Here is a 21164-nt window from a genome sequence, read left to right as displayed (position 1 = left end):
CAGTACAAAATACTTACCAACAAAATAATCGGAAATCCTGATGTCAAAACCTGATGTAATATTTGTTTAAAGTACTTAATATGTCGTCATGATAAGAGAATAGTTTTGGTATAATAGATAAAGGTATTTTAGGTTATAATAGTTTTCGCTATAGTGTCATGGTGGCCCGGGGTTTCTCATGCATGAGAATGCGGATTCGAAACCTACTAACGGCAAATTCTAATGTGACTTTTCCAAGTTACATGTATATTTTCTATGATTATTGAGACACCACTGACAAACGGTGAAGGAAAATATCGTGAGGAAACCTGGACATATAATTTCTAATTATATATAAGTTTGAAATTGCCAACCCGCATTGAGCAAGCGTGGCAATTATTAATGCTCAAACCTCCGTGTGAGAAGAGGTCTTTAGTCAGCAGTGGCTACTTATAGGCTGTTGATGGGATGATCATGAATAGTTATGTAGGTATCATAGCTATATTCATAACTTATACAGTCATAGTGGATGCAATTACCGCGTCAGGCAAAACATTATGATTTTTTTTATTTGGCGATGACCATGGTTCAACATTTTAGGAAACAAATGGTGTGATGTCTAATATTGTGTTATCAGAGAAAAGAAAACAAATTCATCAGTAATCATTAATCAGTGTAATTACAAACATTGCGAAGTTAATACATTTACCATATTTATATCCACAGGAAAATAATGGACCAAGGTCCATGTACAACTCCACCGCTGTCTAAATTGTAATTTAACAGGACATTTAAGAGCGCCTCCAAATTGAGCGTTTGTCCAACGTAGGATAATGCATTGCATTTACTCTTGTTCTGACGCCGCTATAACGCCAACGTGGCTTCTGCGCGACGCGAACGCCCACGCTGTTCAAACGCTTAATTTGAAGCCGCTCTTACAAATAACTCTTTTGATTTTGAATAACGACTTGACAAAAAACATTAATCACACACGTCAAGCCATCATTATTAATATCTACAAGTTCACTGTCTCCATTCAAGAACTCTTCTTATTTAAGAAGGACAATAAATAAAACAAATCTTAAATCGGAATCCTTATATCACAATCATATTTACACTATTTACAAGTAGCGTCGGAATCATAGTTTGCTCTCAGCCTCCTTCATCAGGGGGATCAGGGTCCTTTCGTACAGCTCGTCTCTCACATCCTTGCCCCAAATGAAATCGTAGTGGTTGAAAGTATCTCTCTCAACTTTGTACGTACCGACAACATTGGGCAAATTCGCTGCAAGAGTCATGAGGTCCTTGTAATTAACTTCTTTGTCATTCTGGCCGTAGTGGAGGTAGGAGGGGACGGTGACCTTGGAGAGGTCGTAGGCTGGAGGGTTCGCATTGCCGTATGTTGCCAAGTTGGTGATAGGATTGTGATTGTAGCGACGGAAAGCGTTGAAGCGGATGGTTTGACCGTAGTGGGCGACTTGGCGCACGGAGGCACCAGCTGGTGCGTGCGACAAGAACAGTGGGATCATGGTCTGGAAGAAAAATATAACATTTAGTGTTGGTACAACAAACAGATAGTAAGCGAGAATTTTTCAATTTATTTATTCGTCAGTTTTACGTATTCGAGTGGGACATATTCGTTGTTATTTTTATTTTATTCTTATTTTTGTATCAGAGATGACGCTGTATGTGAAAAATTAATTTCCCTATTTTCCTGAATTTTCTCTTGAATTTTTTTCTGAATTTTCTTTGCTATAAATCTCATGGAGCTCGAGTCTCGACCTTTCCAACAAATGCAAAACCGTGGAAATCGGTTCACGCCTTCTGGAGTTATAGCGTCAGGAAGGAAAACCCGACTTATTTATATAGATCTTATTTTACTACTACTCTCGACGATTTCATGGTAAAACTTTGGATACTTACAGCATTGTAATGTTCAGGGTCGAGAATGTTGTCGAATTCCATATCACAGAGTTCAGCCATGAGATTAGGCATTCCATTGCAGAAAGTTGATCTAATCCAGCTCACGAAATCTCGGTTACCGAAGACCTCAGGCTGGCCTAGGAGGAAGGCGGTAGTCTGTGGAAGAAGAATACAAAGTTACCATCTTTTTCTTAAGGGAAAACAAGTTCTAACTAAAATATTAATAGTAATTAACTTGGTGTGTAAAACCCTTATTGACTCTATTAGCGGAAAATAGAAACTGATTAATCGAAGCCCTTATCAGAGGAACTAGCGATTTTGAATAAACACGTGTCCACGCATCATAGCTTTGGTATTAATACATCCTGGTTTAACAATTGCGAATTGATTATTTTAAAAGAAATAGATTTTTATCTATGTATTTAACTAACGATATTTCTTCGCAAAAACCGACTTATAGGTTACGTAGCAGATATCTCTAGTAAAAACATGATTATAATTGATAATCAGGTAATTTGTGACACGTAACAGTCGTATACCATGCCTCGATGTTTATCTTCTATTTCAACTTTGATAAATAATAGGTAAATGTCATGAAACATGTTTTTCATTTTACATTGTAATAAAACATAAGTTCTTTGTTTATATTATTAATTGGTCTAATGAACAAATAATAGACTAGACCGATGTTTTAATTAAATCAGTTATTTAACGTTGAACAATTCAATAGGTCCTTCAAATTTAAACAAACGATGATGAAACAAAACCATTTAATACCCTTACAGAGCAAAAAGTATGAGAATATGCAGTAGAAAAGTCGTTTTTTTTTTAATGGGACAAGCCCTCCACAACCGCCCAAAACCGCTACAACTCTTGTAAGCCAAGATCTAGACTGGATACAACCATGAAAATACCGGAACACTGAAGTCCGGCGCGTGTCGTCTTGGATCTCACAACAAAATAAATTATTAGAGAAGAAAATATTAACAGATACTAACCTCAATGGTTGCTTCATGAGGAGCCAAGCTGAGGAATAGTTCCACCTCGTTGTGTTCGAAGTAGGAAGCAGGAGCTAACCCTTGGAAGCTGATGAACTTGTCATTGTATTGGGGTTTCAAAGAGTTCAACACCAGGAAGGTGGTTCCGCCCTGAGAATGGCCGATGTAGTGGAGTTTCTCATGACCAGTTCTCTCCAAGATGAAGTCTACGAAAGCAGCGAGGTCGATGTTACCGATTTCATCCCAACTGAATCTCCAGAAGTTGTGGTTGATGGTGCTGTCTGGGTTCAGGGTTCTGTGTTTGCGGGAGTAGAAGTTACCACGGGCATTGCCTAGCCATACGTCGTAACCGGCTTCAGCGAGCAGGTAGGCTGTGGAAGAAGGAAATATTTTAATGGACTTCATCAAGAGGACAATATCTTACGAATAATTTTAAAACCTAACTCTGGGAGTGTATACAGTTTCTGTGGAAAACCACCGACAAGCGATCAGTACGTTCAGGTACAAGGGTGCTTTTCTGCCATAAATTCACGTTGCTGTGTATGCGTTTCGCTTGCACAAATCTTAGTAATTGGTACACACGCTTAGCACTGATGTAAAAGGAATCAGCTAAGCTAGGTTTTTTTATATCGAGAGATGCGTGCTGTGGATGGCTTACCTATTATCGGTACATCTCATACTCAAGATGCGCATTTTCCTCCCATAGCTACATAGCTAAGTAGCAGTAGTAACGGTCACATAGTTTCACAGCTTACTATTTCATCTTTCAACATCATCATTTTTCAACAGAAATGTGCTACGTAGCATAACTACGTCATCCATCCATCTGGTGAAAAACCATCCTAAATGCCACAACTTTAAATGTTGGCGTATATAATTATAGATTTGAATCCTTCACAAAATCTTCAGCATTAGCTTCTATTAATAAGTAATTGTGCGCAGTTTGCTAATCTCTTTGAGATTGCCTACCGCCATCGATTACTAAATCCTTTGCACTCGATACTGTTTATCAATAATAACGTCTTTATACTTCTTTAATCACTGCCCAAATATCGACAGTTGCATCAAAACAAATGCCTGTGTCTTCCAAAGAATTAATCCTGATTAAAACATATCGGACACTGGTATCTAAGATTTCATTTCGAAATTGTCTATCGTCTGTGATTGATCGATACATATCGACTAATGTCACATAAAGTCGATAGTGTTATTAACAAGATATTAATCAATTAATATTAAATGACACTTTGAAATTATTTCGTGACCGGTAATGAATTATTGGCTACAGTTGATAGGAAAGTTAGATTTTATCTTGAATGATGAATGGGCGTGAATCATTTTAATGTGTAAAAACATACATACGTATTAGTAGAATCGTGGAAGATCTAATAGTGGACAATAGAAGAAGGAGACATATTGCACAATAAGAAATTGCAATCTTAATGTTCTGTACCCTTAGTACAAGTTTGTTTTATGTTAAACGAGATCGAAACGAGAGCGGCGGTTAGATTGGTTAGTTCATTCGCGCCGGCCTATCAAAGCGCTGAACGCCCTCTCGTTTCGTTTGCGTTCGACGTAAGGAAAACTCATACTAAGGGTAATGTTTGATTTTAAAAGAAAAAAAAAATGTATTCGTACATGCATTCGTGCTAATAAAATAACCTCATAAAATTCCAAGAATAATAAAAGATATTTTAAATCCAATTATTGAATATCTAAAGCCAATATAAGGGCAATGCACTGCGAAGGTTAATTTTCAGGGTTGATGTCACACCCATTGATTAAAATATTTATTATCTAAGTAGTTACGAGTATATTATCGGTGAATTTTGTTTGATATTAGCGATGTGTGACAGTTTTGTTACATTCATGGATTTTGCTACGAAGATGTAATAGCTAAGCTGTGAAACTATGCTGTACGAGGAAGATGCGCAGCTCGAGTATGCGATGTGTCGATAGTAGGGATCGAAACATCCATAGCAGACATCCGTAGCACGCATCCATAGCACGCAACTTTCCATACAAAAAACACAGCTATATTTTCAGCTAAGCTTAGCTGAGTCCGTTTCCACCAGTGCTAAACTATGTGTACCAATGAATATGATTGGTGGAAACCAAACGTATCCACAGCTACGTAGCGTAGCAATTGTCACCAGTCTACATTGCCAAAATACTTTTAATTTAATTTGATGCCATTTGTTTCGTGTTGTTACTATTATATTATGAATCAAAGCACATGTTAAAATCCACACCAAAATCATAAAATTGATAACAATTATCATTATATCCAGCCGAAACCTCGCGTGGTGGAAAATCCGATAGATCGTCTATTGTTTATTTATTATCTCTAAACATGTAAAGTGGATTTTCCCTTGACGTTAAACTGAACTAATGAAAAAGGAAGGTTCATTTCTACCCTTTTTTATGGAATAGGAGATACGAGTGGATGGGTCACCTGATGGTAAGCTATCAGTTAAAACTGTTTAACATAAACTATATTTTTATGTATTACATGTTGTTTTCATTTTCTACCGAATTGGTTATTTAGGGTATTATCATCTTGTAAAGAAAATAAACGGCATAAAAAAATGTGTCAACTTTTTCAACTAATTATATAATTTTGTTTCTTTTAGTAAATAAACAGAGATGTAGATATAAGATAATGTATATTACGTAAAGTGCAAAAAAAATCTGATAATTGACAATATATCACAAATTGTGATTTGATTAAACTTTGGTCAGGTAATTACTTAAAATGATAATAGCATTATTTTGTACGCATCGGAATGCATCAAAGATATTATCTAAGTATTAAATCTTCTTAACGCCTAAGTAGTCTCCGTTCTCTACGCTCTATGTTCATTTTTACCGCCGCACTCAGAGTAATTAATTAATTCCTTGGCGATTGTTTTCGAAATAAAATCCTCGCAAAAAGAATAGCAAATAATAACAATAAATGACTAGCTTTTGTCCGCATGAAATAAGAACTTCTGACAAAATTTCGAATTATTGGAAAATGAAGATTCACAGCTCCTTTCGAAAGCGGTGAAAGCGTGGTCATATCTAGTGTTAGTATTCTTGCAAAATTTAAAGTAAATCTATGCAATAGTTTTTGAGATTAGCCTGGACGTATCGTACAAAGAAACAAGAAAATTCGCTCAAGTATTCTTTTAAAAAATATCCATTGTAGTTTTGGATATCTTACGATTCCATTTATATGTCTATGTAGATTATATTTTTATCAATCTCATTGATCAATTTTTTTCTTAGAACTTTCTTTTAACGTGTTAATTCCATCTTATCAATTAAATAGCAGCATTTACGTCCAATTAACAGATGTAGAGATAAAAGAAAATGCATTCAATCAAACGATTATCAAGTTCGATGCCACAATATATCTTTTGCACGTGGATATATTGTATTGACGTAAAGCTTAACGTCTTTTTAAGAATTTCAAAATCGAAAACATCAACTTTAAATCCATTATCGTTCTGTTTGAGGTTCAAAAGTGCTTTCCCGGTTTTTTTGAAATAAATAATTTTGATTTTGATTTTGACTTTGTTAACCCTCTGTTAACCAGACTCTTCTGGGCGGTTTTAACCAGAAATTTCCCTCTCCCTATCCTCTTAACCTCTGAAAATCGGGTATGGAGTCTTAAGTTCTACTTACAACCTAAAGATCTTAAACGAAATCTTACCTAAAGCGCTGCCGGGTCCCAAAACGATGAAGTCAGCAGAAGAAGACAGAAGACCGTGCATAACAAGCACAGGGATCTTCTTGGGGTCGGGAGTGTTGTTCTGGTCCCTGCCATGGGGGATCCTGTGCATCTCTAGGATGTAGCCGTCGGAGGTGATGACGTTGTGCACTTCGATGGGATAGCCATATTTTGCTACAAGGCCGGGCTGCAAAAGAAACAGGAGTTTTAGATTCAGTCCTAAGAAGTTTCTTGTACAAATTCTAGTTTCTTGTACAGTTTTTAGATATAATTATAGTTCTTATAGGATTCTTTTACAGGACGTTTTATTCAGTGAGTAAGTACATCACTGTTAGTTCATCACTGAATACTATGGGGTATATTTATGACAGCGTTTTTATAGTATAAGCCAGTAAACGAGCAGGCGGACCACCTAATGGTGAGGCATCGCCACTGGGCATGGAAAGCCTAAACACCAGTTACAAGTGCATTGTCGGCCTTTTGGGGGTTAGGAATTTAAGGGTTTTTGGGGAATCAAGGATTTGGAAGATTAGGAAGGGGATTGATTGGGCTTTCGGTAATCACACTCATACCACGAAAGCGTTGTTTCACGACGGATTTCTATGAAGACGTGGCATTACTCTAGTAACTAGTTTAGCCGACTCAGTCGTGACGAAGCAAGGAAAATTATAGCTATTCATTATTATAGCAAAAAATCTGGCAATGAATTAGTATAGCTACCCTAAGTAAGATGTAACTCACAAACCAGGAATGAAGTGTCGAACTTAACAACTCTTACTGACGTACTCAGAGTCATTTAATGGTTTTACTTAGCCCACTCCTTAGCAAATCTTTTCGATACAAAATCGTTACTAAGTAATTGTTTAGATAATCATTAAATGTCTCTGAGTATGGCAGTGAGTGTAGTATAGTTGTAGAAGGTTGATGGTAATTACTTCAAGTAACAAACATACTATCACTCAGCCGAATTTAGGTTGGGCTTACTGTTGACCACACCCTAATTGGGTTAAGGTCACGATAAAAAAAAACACGAGCCGATAATGAACTTTTAATTTGACATTGATAATTACCTAAGTCTTTAGGGAATTATACTAAGATTATTAAACAATAATTTCAAAGGTAATTCGTCCAATATTTACATCATTAATAAATAAGCATGATTCATATTTTATCTAAATCTATAATATATTGGATTTGTCCGAAAGGCGCTTTGTATGAAAAAAATAATTAGTTTGATTATAAAATACTATATCATTAAGCCGGTTTTTCCTCTATACGGTGTGCGGTAGATAAACAGTTTCCTTTAGTCATGTTACTAGTTATATGTATATTGTGTTCTCCAAAACAGCTAAACCAATTTTGATTAAACTGGCGTTGTAGGATTTTACTAGGTCGAAAACGGCACCACTATTACTAATGTATATATGCCATTCCGGGCATAAAAATAAGTCACTTCGCACTGTCTTGTAACATTGAAGGAGTGTCATATTTTTGTTGAGGACATATTCATTGACTACATTCACATTTTCACAAATTAAGTTAAATGTAATAGGTACAGTATAATTTTAAAATTTAATTTAGATTAAAGGAACCCTAGTTTTCACAAGGAAAAACGTTATATTATGTATTTTCGTCCAATTTCCTTTCTATTAATTAAATAAATATCAATAGACCGTAATAAGGATTACCAGTATTTTTTTAATTTAAAAACTCTCGAAAACAAAGGGAAATTTATGAAAAAAAATTATAAATATTTTTTTAACGCACTACACATAAAGACTCACCGCATCTAAATTGATGTCCTCTTCAATATCACTGGACATACGCGAAGCAGGCGAATTTTTCAGGAGCCCTTCAGCATAATTGGCATTTGGGGGCCTACGGGCCGTAGCGGTAACCGCTAACGCGACGAAAAGTACAATTTTCAGCACCATTTTTGCACGTTAGTGATCCACTGATGAATTTAAATTGCGCCACCGACTTTTGTAAAGCGCTTATCTCATCGTCAGACCTTTATCTCGAGATTAAGCTGCCGCCTTGTGTTTAGGAAGTTAGCAATCGTAACTCGTGTTTTGTTAAAACAAATCATTATCTGCGTATTAGAGAATTAATTACTTTTTTTTCCTTTTATTTTTTGACGGGAACTTTTATTGGCTTTCCAGCTTTTGTACCGATTTGGAATGATATTTATATCACATATTTTCAGTTTTTGTTTATTTATTTAAGGACTTTATCTCTTAGAGAAAACATCGCAATAATCAAAACTATATAGCTACTAATGGATAACAGTCTACGAACTTATGGTCTAAACATCTATTTGCACAACATTTTTGACATAAAACAAAAAATAAGTTTAAAAAAGGTAATCAATTATTATTTGATTCTCAGACTGATTTCAATCATTTATTTGATTGATGGTTGATGCGAATGAAATAATCAATTATACTTGAATTGACGTAATAAAATTGTTGCACCTACGGAGATTCTTTAGGCTTGATAAAATGCGTGAATTTGTGTGTAAAGTGTAATATTATTGCAAACGAATTTTGAAGCAGGTATTTTCAACCGATTCAGGTGAAATTTCGTATCCACGTTAATTTTCAGGTTTCCTCACAACATTTTCCTTCACTGTTTTTTAGTGAATAATCTTAGAAATTAGATATAAGTCTGAAAAAGTCACATTGATACTTGCTGAGCCCGCTTCTTATCATGAATAATGAGTGCAGGTTCGAAACCTCCGGGCTACGACGAGAAATGAAATATAGATCCTGTTATTTACGAAATAAAATAAGTACATTCTAGAATATAGTCATTGTTTTCGACAAATAATAAATTATTCCATGCGCAGTTACATTTTACTGTATTAGATATTTTTATTAATATAAAGATTACCAGTCAATCGGCGAAGTTCAATAGCAAGAGATAATTCTAAACATAGGTATTATACATTAGGCTTAGATTGTATCTTTTTATATTTTTATCTTTTATGACATTATTAGTAAATATTGCAATCGATAGATGAATTTAAGAAATTATGTCGGTTCATATCTGACGGAGCATGCGTTGCGTAACACCAGAACAGACAAATGTATAGAAAAACAGTTGAAAATAAAAATATTTCAATGCTTATATTGAATTTAACTTTTCTTAATAGTGAAAAAAAAATATAACTTTTATTTACATAAGTAGATAAACATTTTACTGTTGATCTTAGAACTTTTTAACTGTTCATTTTCTTAGTTTAATGTGCAATGTGTAACGTTACGCCTTTTATCCCCGAAGGGGTAAGCAGAGATGCACATTACGGTACTTAATTCTAAGTTTAAATAATAAATAATTGTTGTTAATGATTAACATATCTACCTATATGAAACGTTGTTATTTTCCAGACTCAAGACTATGAACGATAAGCACTGATTTATCGTACAAGTCTTTTACTCACCTTGATTCAAGTTCAATTCTCTATTGCGTAATTAATTATTTTTTTTTATATATTTAGGTAATTTACAGATTCAAGTTTTATATTTTCAAAACTATGTCATGCCTTTTATCCCCGAAGGGGTAGACAGAGGTGCACATTACAGCACGTAATGCCGCTATACATTGTACAGTCGCTTTTCACCGTTTGTGTTATAAGTCCCGAGTAATAGAGGGTGAGCCTATTGCCATGAACTGGGCATAATTCCAGTCTCCGTGCTATTATTGGGAAATTTTGCAAAAACCGAGAAAAGCCCAGTCACACTTTGACCGACTCGGGAATTGAACCCGAGACCCCTAGTCTGGCAGTGACCACTCGACCAACGAAGCAGTCTCTAATATCTAATTAGCAGAAAGAATAATTATATCCAGAAACGTGTCTCTTTGTCCCATCAAAAATGCAAGCAATAATGTTAAAAGAAAAGTCACCCACTGTAAATTAAGATAGCTTTTTATATGAGTAATCAGTAATATAAAAATAAACAATGAATGTTCTACTTATCAATACATAATCACAACTTGAAGATATACCTAGATGTGATGATTCATAGTAAAGAGCTTGTTAGTTACTATAAAAGTTATTATTTATACCTTTTGAGATATCACTAGATACTAATAAAAATACCTAAAGAAGAGAAAAATAAAATGTAATGATGAATTTGCTTTTGAAAATGACGATTTTGTATACCTAAAGAAAACTTGAAGTGACTTGTTAATAAATGTTATACTTACACAAAGGTATTCGTCATAGCATACCTCCTAATATCCTCCTTTTGTAAATCAGTCATGCTAGCTAAGGAGGAGGGTGGGCGCGTGAGGAAACAAACCTCCTCACGTTCCAACTGTCCCGAGAGAAACTCCAGACGTTGGGAATAGCATCACAGGGCCATCAGACCACCACAGATGGGGCCCAGTAGGGCTGATGCCTGATCCGGAGCTGCGGACTACCTAGCGGGTTTACCGGGACTTTTAGTCAGTAAGAGTCTGACACTGCCTTTCGCTTCGCCCAAGGCGGGAGAAGTATTTAAATATGTTACATAGAAGAAAACATATCATGTGAGAATTAAGGCCTTAATTTTAGAAATTATTTAAAAAAGAAAACGAAACATTTATTTCAACTATTAATCATACAATAAGATTTATCAAAGAAACATAAAGTTTATAGTTTATAAAATCAATGTTTAATATTCTGGCATATTTATTATATGTATGTTCTATATAATTCTATGTATCTTAACAATAAAAATCTTGGTATTTATTTTATAGTACCCATAGAATGTATTTCTATTAATTTTATTAGCATAAAGATTAGAGGTCAATAAACCGTAATTTATATTATCACAATAAAGCTTTTTACAATAATGAAATATTATACTTAAGATATTTGTAAATGGTCAAAACTATAGTCATATCTTTTCCTCGAAGAGGTAGGCAGAGATGCACATTACGACAGGTAATGCCGCTATACAATATACACTCACTTTTTACAGTTTGTGTTATAAGTCTCATTTAGTGTATGATTAATTAGTTTTTTCATTATCTGCTGTAATTAAGACTACATTAGACGTGACTAATTGCAGTATTATGATAAGCTGGTGTTTGATGATGTTTAGATATTCGTGCACAATATTCGAGATATTAGAAATTTTAATTAGATGACAGTACACATTAACAGTAGACATTATTAGCATGATTGATCGTCGTATATATAAGTAATCTGGTTGCTCGTTTACCGGCTGATACCATAAAAAAAATTATAACGCAATAATCAAATTATACTTTTCAACGTGACTATTTTTATTACAAAACAACTTTTGAATGCCCTCACAGCAACCATTTTAATATTTATTTATAACTCGCACAAATACGCATATCTGTCCATTTGTAAACACAGAACAATAAAACTATTTATGATTGCCGATTGTTAATTTATAACCACACATGACTTTTACAACTATAATTTAATGTAGATTAGATATTGGTACTGTTTGGCGAATTTTTCCATTATTTTTATAAGCCCACTATAAAAACATTATGTTTTTTATTTGTATTGACGCATGGGAGGTATGTATTGTTATCGGTCTTCTAACATTAGGTAAATAATATTATTATGAGAATTTTCTAGACTAACTGATGATCTGTTGTTAGGCTAGGTAAGTATTCCCTAGTAAATAGTATTTCCTAGTACATATTTACTATCCAAAAAAGCTAGCCGTTTTTTTAGGTTTCCCTCATTCATCAAAAAAAGGTAAGTTATTCAATGCATCAAAATCACTTTTCAAATAACCAAGTCCACTTTCCTTAGAAAGGGTTTGTTTGTAATCCCTACAAAATCAACGGGAGCGATACTAAGGCCTCACAAAAAACAGGTGAGAAACAATGCGTTGTTTTTCGACCTGAGATATGTAGAGGTTATCGGAGACCCATGAATCCCCAAAGTATATTTATTCAAGAAGACCTTTATTTATACTTAATGAGAATAGACTTACTGATGCCCACGAAGCAAGTACAAAGAGGAAATGCCATAATGTGATGTTGATGACACATAAAAAGGGCCCTGCTCAGTGATATTTTAAGTAAAAAGGCGCAAATACGTTATAAAGGCCACATTAAATCCAGTTATGACATCTCTTTGTATTCTTTTCATGAGTAAGAAAGAACCGCAATTTCATAGACCGCACAACAATGGTAGTGAAATAATAGATTTTTGACCGATTAAACGTAGACTAGGTATATCCTTATCTCTCCTAGCGAAAAAACACGTGATTTTAGTAAATAACAAAATCTGATGCTACATCATAAATAAAAGAATTACCTATAATACCCAAGATTCTGAGTTTCTTATAACGATAATAAGCAATAAAGTCATAAATATTAGTTAAAACGTATGAATTAGAAACAATATTAGAGTATTTTCCTTCGCTCTATCAAGTGGCATAAATTATGAATTGATTAGACATAGCTTAACATTTCGACGTTAAAGTTAATCCCTTGTTGTAGCTAGGCACCTTAGGATAGGTTATCTAGGAATAATAGAAATCATGCTTGTTTTAATCTATGGGTTATCAATACGTAAATTGTTAAGTAGGTGCTAATGATTTTTCTATGTAGTGGGCGCGGGTGTTCAAACAAAGAAATAGCAAACATCGTAACAAAAACATGGTTTTATATCGCTTGCTAGGTTAATACGCAGTACTAAAATGACTGAATACAAAGTCCAGAAGTCTATGTATAATTTAAAAATTGAATTTCTAAAAGAACGAGCAGACTAAAATGTCTTAAAATATGCGACGTTATACCATTTTATCCCCAAACTGGTAGGCAGAGGTGCACATTACGGCAAAAGAATCTGACACTCCAGAAAAAAACTTGAACAGACAGAAGAAAGACTTAAAAGTAGTTTAGGTAATGAATAACATTCTATAAAAGACATTATTAAAATGTAAGAATTAAAAGCCTTTAAATCTCCTAAGGCATGTCACACCCGCAGGTGGTGGTTACTCGCACAGCTACATAGCTTAGTATCCGTGGAAAAGGTCACATAGTTTCACAGCTTAGCCATTACATCTTCGTAGCATAGCTACATAGCACATCTCTAGTCTCATCTTACAATTGTACTCTACGTCTCTTCCGTCACCACACGCCTCAAAAAATATAACAAACGTACAACAGTACAACTGACATCATACAAATTCCGCTTCGCATCGTCATTGCACTTCCTAATGACGGGCACAGCTTACCTCATTTATCAAACTTGTAACGAAACAACCCTTTTGTTCAGTGTATAAACATTATGAACAACAATACGAACTAAATAAACAAACCTTCTATACAAATAAGATAGATGCTGCACACACAAAGCCATTTTGTCATAGACGTAGGACCAAGAAGTTACCTAGGAAACTAGTTTGATCAGCAAATTGATTAAAGAAACAGTGGTTAGTGATAAAAATAGGAAAAAGGAAACAATTGATGACAATACACTCAAAATTTGGCCAAAAAGTTAAAGCATTCACTGCCGAAAGAAAGCTGTTGAAGGCAAATCCTCCGTTAAGCTTCGGTCTTGTCCAGTTTACGTGTTAATAGTGGAAATCATTTAGATAGTGTTTTAAGCTAAAGAAAATATCGGTGCATTCTTTTTCCAAAGAAAAAATCAACGTACAAAACGGATTTAGAACAATTCATACAGAAAACGGATACGAAACCCAAACCCGTGAGTCACTAACGACAAAAAACAAAACTAGATATAGTTTACGTAAAGATAGTAAGCGACAATACTACAGAAAATGAACAAAAACGTTTTCCTAGTAACGTTCCTACTCCACATGAGTCATGTGTATTACTGTATTGAAGATCCGGATAGGATAGACGTGGTGGATATGACCAAGCCCACTACTTGGCGGGACCTGGCCATATACTACGGTGCTGTGGAAAAGCATTGGTAAGTCAACTAGTTAAGGTGTAAATTCTTTTGTAGTTTTTGTGCTAGAAGGATAGGTAAGTGAATTAAAGAAGAGTGAATGACGCACTTTCTACACGTCTGCTAGTTTTATACATAGAAATCGAAATTGGTGCAACCGGTGCCACTTTGTCTTAACTTCTCCTAAATATTGATATTTAATTTAAGTGTGAGTGGGCCACTCATATTGTTGTGTTTCGCTGTATAAGTGAGGTTACCGGAGACCCAATTACCCCCTTTTCAATCTTCTTAATCCCCGATTCCCCAACAACCCATAAATTCCTAACCCGCAAAAGGCTAGGAACATAATTATGTACTTGTAACGGGTGTCCATCTGGTGATCCGTCTGCTCATTTACCAGCTTTTTGTTAATTAGCCAGATGAAACAAGCGCCTTACTTATAATAATACATGACTTTTTTTCTCCCCAAAGTACATTTTCTAAGTCGACTTGTCGAATTTATAGGAAGATGTGCATCAACTGCGGTGTGCCAGACTTGGGCACTGGTATACATCTGGAACATACTGGCAGCACGGGATCCATGCACCCTGCCGTCATACCCTCGGAATATCTTTTAAGTCGACGTAAGTACTCTTTATCATTTTGCAGCTACATGACTATGTCAAAGCCAAACCATATTGCTGATGGTGGAAGATGGAGTTTTTATTAAAATGATGAAGCATCTGAGACAGTATCACTTTTTAACTTTACTACGGACCGGCAAAACAAATACAGGCTTATAATTATTCGATTCTTTTTAGTGTCGCTTTACTGGTGCTGCTTTCATAACATCAGGGAAGACACCGTCATCTACACTTTTATTAAAAATCATAGTCAGATATGGCGTTTTTATCGTAAAGTATTTGTGATACCTCTGCAAGCGTTGATATTTTTGTTAGGATAATATGTTAAAATTGTTTTGCCGTATTCAATAACCTCAATTTAATTACAAGTTCATCATCAGCCGAAAAATGTCCACTGTTGAACAAAGACCCAATTAGTCTTCCACATAGAACGACCAGTCGCCACCTGCATCCACAGGCTCCCCGCGACTCTGACGATTTCATCGGTCCACCTAATAACCAATAGCCTTTCCTTTACAGTATCAATAGTGGACGTGAGCACACTGACCACGCTGAACCCCTCAGTGGTTCTAACCCTGGACGTGGCGTTACAATGGGCAGCACTGAAGCATGACCCCAAGGAACCAACACTGCTGCTCTTCAAGTTCGGGTGGACGGAGGAAGACAACAGCCGGATCAACGTCGGTGCCTGCGTTTGTAAAGTACCTGGTAAGTTATTCATTGTATTAGGAACTAGTTTTAGCCCGCGGTTTCGCATGTGTACATAAATTGGGAATTATTATGTATAGATAAGATAGCAAATCCGGCGAACTCCGTTTCGCAACCAATGATTTTCCCTGTTTCCCTGTTTTTCTCGAGAATTTTTCCTTAATTTTCTTTGCTATAAACCTCACGGAACCCGAGACCTTTCCAACAAATGCAAAACCGTGGAAATCGGTTCGTGAGTTCTAGAGTGAGTTAGCGTCAGGAAGGAAAACCCGACTCATTTTTATATTACAGATAATAAAACTTTCACTTGAATCATTATTAAAAAAAACATAAAAAACTGTTGCGTTGCAGAATTTGTCGCCTCCATAATACATATTTTGTAATGCTTATTAAACAAATATAATATAACGTGCCTATTCTCCTTATCGAACCCATGATTTGACTTAACCTTTGATAAGGCACTGGTGGCCAAAACCCTTATAAGCCCCATATCTAACCCCAGGTCTTAATCAGATTCGGTTGAGTTTATTTTTGTATTTATTGTGTGGATTATCAGCCCTCTACCGACATTCTTGGGGCATTATCGGATTTTAAACTACAATGTCGACATATAAACACATGCATTATTATTAGTTAGTCATGCAACTATCGCGTCGTGCCGTCGCAAGGACGAGGAAGAAGGTCATGTCTACGTAGCAAGGCTTTTTCTAAATATCCTCAAATCTCCCTCAAAGGCCGACAATGCACGTGTAACTCCTCAGGTGTTTCGGATGACCATGGGCGGCGCTAATTGCTTACCATCAGTCAAGCGAGCCGTCTGGTTAGCAACTAGACCATTATGAAAAACTGTGAACTGCCTAGCGGGTAACCGGGATTCGGGCTGTAAAAGCAGGAGTAGGAACGGGGTGGTTTTTAGTCAGTAAGAGTCCGACACTCCCTCTTGATTAGACCATGGCGGGAGAAGTCATTGGAGGTTTTTGTTTCCTTAAACTAAAAACCATTGTACAAGAATAATTCCATGAAAGTGTCGGTTTTTTCTTCGTATATAATCAACCAGACATTACAGCAATACGTTAATATCATAACGTCACAGAAAGATTTTAATCTGCACCATGAAAAACAATCGTAAATCGTACCGATATCATATCGAACACAATCGATTAATTGTCCGATTAATCGTCTACTTACTACATAAGGTACATTTTGATCTTACTTTAGCAAGAAAACAGTAAGTAACAATGATTTCTCGGCAAGATTGGAATTGTATCTTCCAATCACTTTGATTTTAGATTGTATATCGCATTTCTTTTATGCTTGCCGTTTAGACCGCGATTGACTTTAACTGGATTAAACTGGTTATGGACAGACTAGAATACAAAGAAATATGGAATGATTCCTTTATCTCAATCTAAAAGTTCTAGAATATTATGGAATTATATTTCATCTTGCACAGGATACGTACTTTGAAAATAAATGGTATCTACTTATATCGTTTGTCACCTATTCCATAAACGTGTGTAAAAAAGTGTACATGTTCACGCAATAATTCGGCTTCCTACTTCTATTTCATAGCTATGTAGACAATTTTACTTTCAATCATTGTAGGTATTATTTTTGTTTTTAATTTGATATCTCGTGATGATGATCATTTAGGTACCTATGCAGTTAACGGCCAGGTGCCAAATTTTCGTCACTCGTCACTCTAGCTAGCACAAAAATTAATCTATATTATGATAAACGAAAAACTTGTACAATGGAGGACAGATCCGCCTGATCATTTTAAAATTAGTATAATTAGGTATAGCTTGAACCTAGCAAAAACATTAAGTCAAACCTCATAATGTCTCATGTATTAAAAAGTGATAATGTCGCAGCTTAGGGACGCAAACACACGTAATCCCTCATTCAGTAGTACTTTTGATGTTATTCAGTAACCTGCGCGAGTGTCGGCACTGCCCCGCTTCTTTTGTCAATTCAAGGTCATGGGGCGGGGCTAGAAAGCGGATCTCATCAGGTACAAACGAACATTAATTTAGTGGTGGTCAGGCGCATGTGACCACCATTGTACCAGTAAAGTTAATGAATACCTATCATGACTATCGTAATCATCAGTGAGAATCAATCAAAGTTAGGCATTTAAAACATGGCGTGAACAATTGAATCGGATTAAGATTGTGAAAAAATGTGCATTAGTGACGTTGCACCATACCTATACATGAATAAAAAGATAATTAGGGAGATAGGTACGTAATTTATCGTAAGTTAATTAATAAAAAGAAATTCTTGCAACATGCATACATTTATAAAAAAAATACTATTGATTACTATTAAGTAACTAATAGTCTGACCTGTGATTTGACATTGCAGCATTGTAAGTTCAATCAATTTTGTAAATAGAAATTAATAAGCCCTGTCAGTCGGTACCTATACATTTTTTAATGGGATTCAATGAGAATTCGCATAAATCTTAAATTTTAAGACAGATAGATCTGTTTTTCGGTTAAGACCTATCGCAGCAAACAATGACTGCACGGTTGGCGCGGTAGCTGAACTTTTCATCACACCCCCTGAAAGACATGAATTTTCTGATTCAAGGGTAGGAGTCACGTTGGCCTGGAAAGGGCCCATTAACAGAATTTTAAAACTATCTTATCTTATTGAGAAAAGAGTAACTTAGGATTCTATTGGAGATTCAAGACACATTAAATTAATTGAAATAGGTTGTAACTAAAATGAACTATTCGAGAAAAGCTCTACCATTTTTAAGTCGCTTCGGGATTCATAATAATATGCACGGTGCCGTCATATCATATGGCGTTTCAATTAACATTATTATCTCTCTTCCAGGTTTAAGCTATGAGCTAGCAGAATGGATAGCAGCGAACTTGAGCCACGTGGTTGGAGTAGCGACTGACACTCCCACCTTCGAGTCGGAGCAGACCAGGGAGTTTGCCAGCAGAACTGTCTCCAACGTGCTGGGGAGGAGCGGGATCTACATGATTGAAAATGTACATTTTAGGAGGAAAATGCCAGGTAAAGTTTCAAACATTTTTGAGTATTGAAAGATTTATCTATGGCTGTTGTCACCAAACACATCTCTTAACCACCATACTCAGAGTCCTTAGCAATTGTTTAGCTAGTAACCACTAAATGACTCTGAGTACGGCAGTAAAACATTTAACTAAAAGTTAGGTAGGTACTTAACTTGGCTGAAGCCAGCGAGCTGACCGGCAACCCCGGTAAGGTCTTCCGCGGCTCCATAGTGATTGTAGTAGCTATATCTATCTACGTATTTATATTTTTAGAGCTTTTCCTTTTGGTTCACTTGAAATAAGGACATTTAAGTAGACAGGTACCTACTTACATATATTATAGGCAGGTAGACTTCTTTCCCAATATATACCTACATATTGTTTTAGCAATTAAAAATTAATCCTGGAGTTATCAATGGCTTTACGAGTATTATTGTTACGTGTAAATACGCAGGTGGCGTACACGTAACGGGTATTAAGATACAAATCTTGAATTAGTCACTTATGTTTTGATCATAATCTCCAAAATCCATTCAGAAATTTATTTGAAAAAAAGTGGCGTGATTTGTTAATATGTGTATAGATATATATATCTATTGGACACAATTGCAATTGAAAGCAAACTTATTACTAAACATTAGGCATAATCCAGACTTCATACTATCCGGAGCTACGGACTGCCTAGCGGGTTACTGGGGCTATGGTTCGAAAAACAGGAGTAGGAACGGGGTAGTTTTTCATCAGTAAGAGTCTGACACTCCTTCTCGCCTCGCTTAAAGCGGGAAAAGATATTTAATGATTTTTCCCGAGTTTTTTTTTGAGGGGTCTCAAAAATGACTTCATACTATTACTGAAAGTTTTAAATCAACTTAAAATAGGTCACCATACTGGAAACTTTACAGTTTCCCTGTAACCACCAGAACACTAAGGCATTACCTGGGAACCATCCCACCTATAATAATATATTAGGTTTCTGATACAATCCCGCAAAATTTACCTGACCAACCACACCATGGACCATTGAAGGACCAAGGACATACCTACTTATTTATCTTTCTTTTCAGAACAAGGCTGCATGGCGCTAGCTATGCCCTTAAAACTCCTGAACGCGCCCTACGTGCCTACTCGCTTAACAGCCTTCTGCCCATCCACAAAATCAGATCTACACGTCGTGATGGCTCTCAAGAAGGAAATTCCTATCCAAACTAGACTGCCAAACAGCAGAGTGTATGATGTCAATCTAGACGAAATATTAAGCTAGAATGGTAATAAATAGGGTTGGAAATTATTATGCTAGAATACTAAGTCTTTACCTACGCGTGATATTGTTAGAGTTGTTTATTTACCGTAAAATCGGGTATGTTTGACACAAACATGTTGTATATCAACAAAAAACTAATATAGGAACGCTTTGTTCTAAATTCTTATTGGTTATAGGATTTGGAGCAAAGTTGCTAGTGGGTCAAAATAGCCCGAACTTACCTGGTATTTATTTATACTTATATTATATTGGAAAACCAACAGCTATACATGGCAAATAAATAGTGGCAAAATTATTTAGTGATACTGCCGTTACAAACGGCAATTTCATAGGTAAAGACTTATTATTACAAAAACAAGAAAGAATCAAAGCCATATCGGTCCAGCCGTTCTCGAGTTTTAGCGAGACTAACGAACAGCAATTGATTTTTATATAGATTAAGTGTGAACGAAAAAAGTAAACGTGTTTATTATGATCCGTAAGTGCGCTCGCCATTTTTTATTTATTTTATTATACGTTAAAAATGTTTATTTGAGGAATTATAGACCTTAAGCAGCTTGTTATAGAAATTGTATTATGTTATACGTTGATTTTAGCTACATCAAAATGTTATATTTTGTTATGTTTAAAATTATTTTGTTTTATAAAATACTATTAAAATATTTCTAAAATTATGTTTATAAGCTAAGAAGCGTTATGTTAAAATGAGTTAAAAATGTTACCATAAATAAAAAACCTCATAGAATAAATAAGCTTTATTTTTGGCCAAACTATTACATTGCATAAACCTTTACATATCTATTGAAATAAATATCATTACTACATAATTATGACAAATTATAGTTATATTAATATAAGAAAAATATAGCACGAACTAATAGGTACTTTGGTTCCAACATTTGATCAAATTTGTTCAAACAATGGGTCCAATCTAAGACCAGATAAAATGCAAAGTATGATATTATAATAAAATGGATAATTATGTCTAAAAATTTTATAAAACGGAAGCCTTATATTAAGGGAAGAGC

General features: G+C 35.3%; 2 protein-coding genes across 2 annotated transcripts; one reads left to right on the top strand and one right to left on the bottom strand.

Annotated features, from left to right (window-relative positions):
- Positions 1 to 635: 635 nt before the first annotated feature.
- LOC118264586 (lipase 1) lies at positions 636 to 8588 on the bottom strand. The gene is made up of 5 exons (XM_035577145.2): positions 8400 to 8588; positions 6598 to 6802; positions 2901 to 3271; positions 1903 to 2058; positions 636 to 1511 (listed from the first exon to the last, which is right to left on the bottom strand). The coding sequence occupies exons 1-5, from the start codon at positions 8547 to 8549 to the stop codon at positions 1119 to 1121; spliced, it is 1275 nt and encodes a 424-aa protein (XP_035433038.1). The 5' UTR covers positions 8550 to 8588; the 3' UTR covers positions 636 to 1118.
- Positions 8589 to 13968: 5380 nt separating this feature from the next.
- LOC118264530 (uncharacterized) lies at positions 13969 to 20738 on the top strand. The gene is made up of 5 exons (XM_035577062.2): positions 13969 to 14533; positions 15017 to 15135; positions 15655 to 15843; positions 18691 to 18876; positions 19940 to 20738. The coding sequence occupies exons 1-5, from the start codon at positions 14379 to 14381 to the stop codon at positions 20134 to 20136; spliced, it is 846 nt and encodes a 281-aa protein (XP_035432955.1). The 5' UTR covers positions 13969 to 14378; the 3' UTR covers positions 20137 to 20738.
- The last annotated feature ends 426 nt before the right edge of the window (positions 20739 to 21164 follow it).

The sequence above is a fragment of the Spodoptera frugiperda genome, chromosome 26, assembly GCF_023101765.2.
Source record: "Spodoptera frugiperda isolate SF20-4 chromosome 26, AGI-APGP_CSIRO_Sfru_2.0, whole genome shotgun sequence".
Taxonomy (NCBI): Eukaryota; Metazoa; Arthropoda; class Insecta; order Lepidoptera; family Noctuidae; genus Spodoptera; species Spodoptera frugiperda.
The sequence above is the reverse complement of the archived record's forward strand: the minus strand, read 5'-3'. Positions and strand labels throughout refer to the sequence as shown.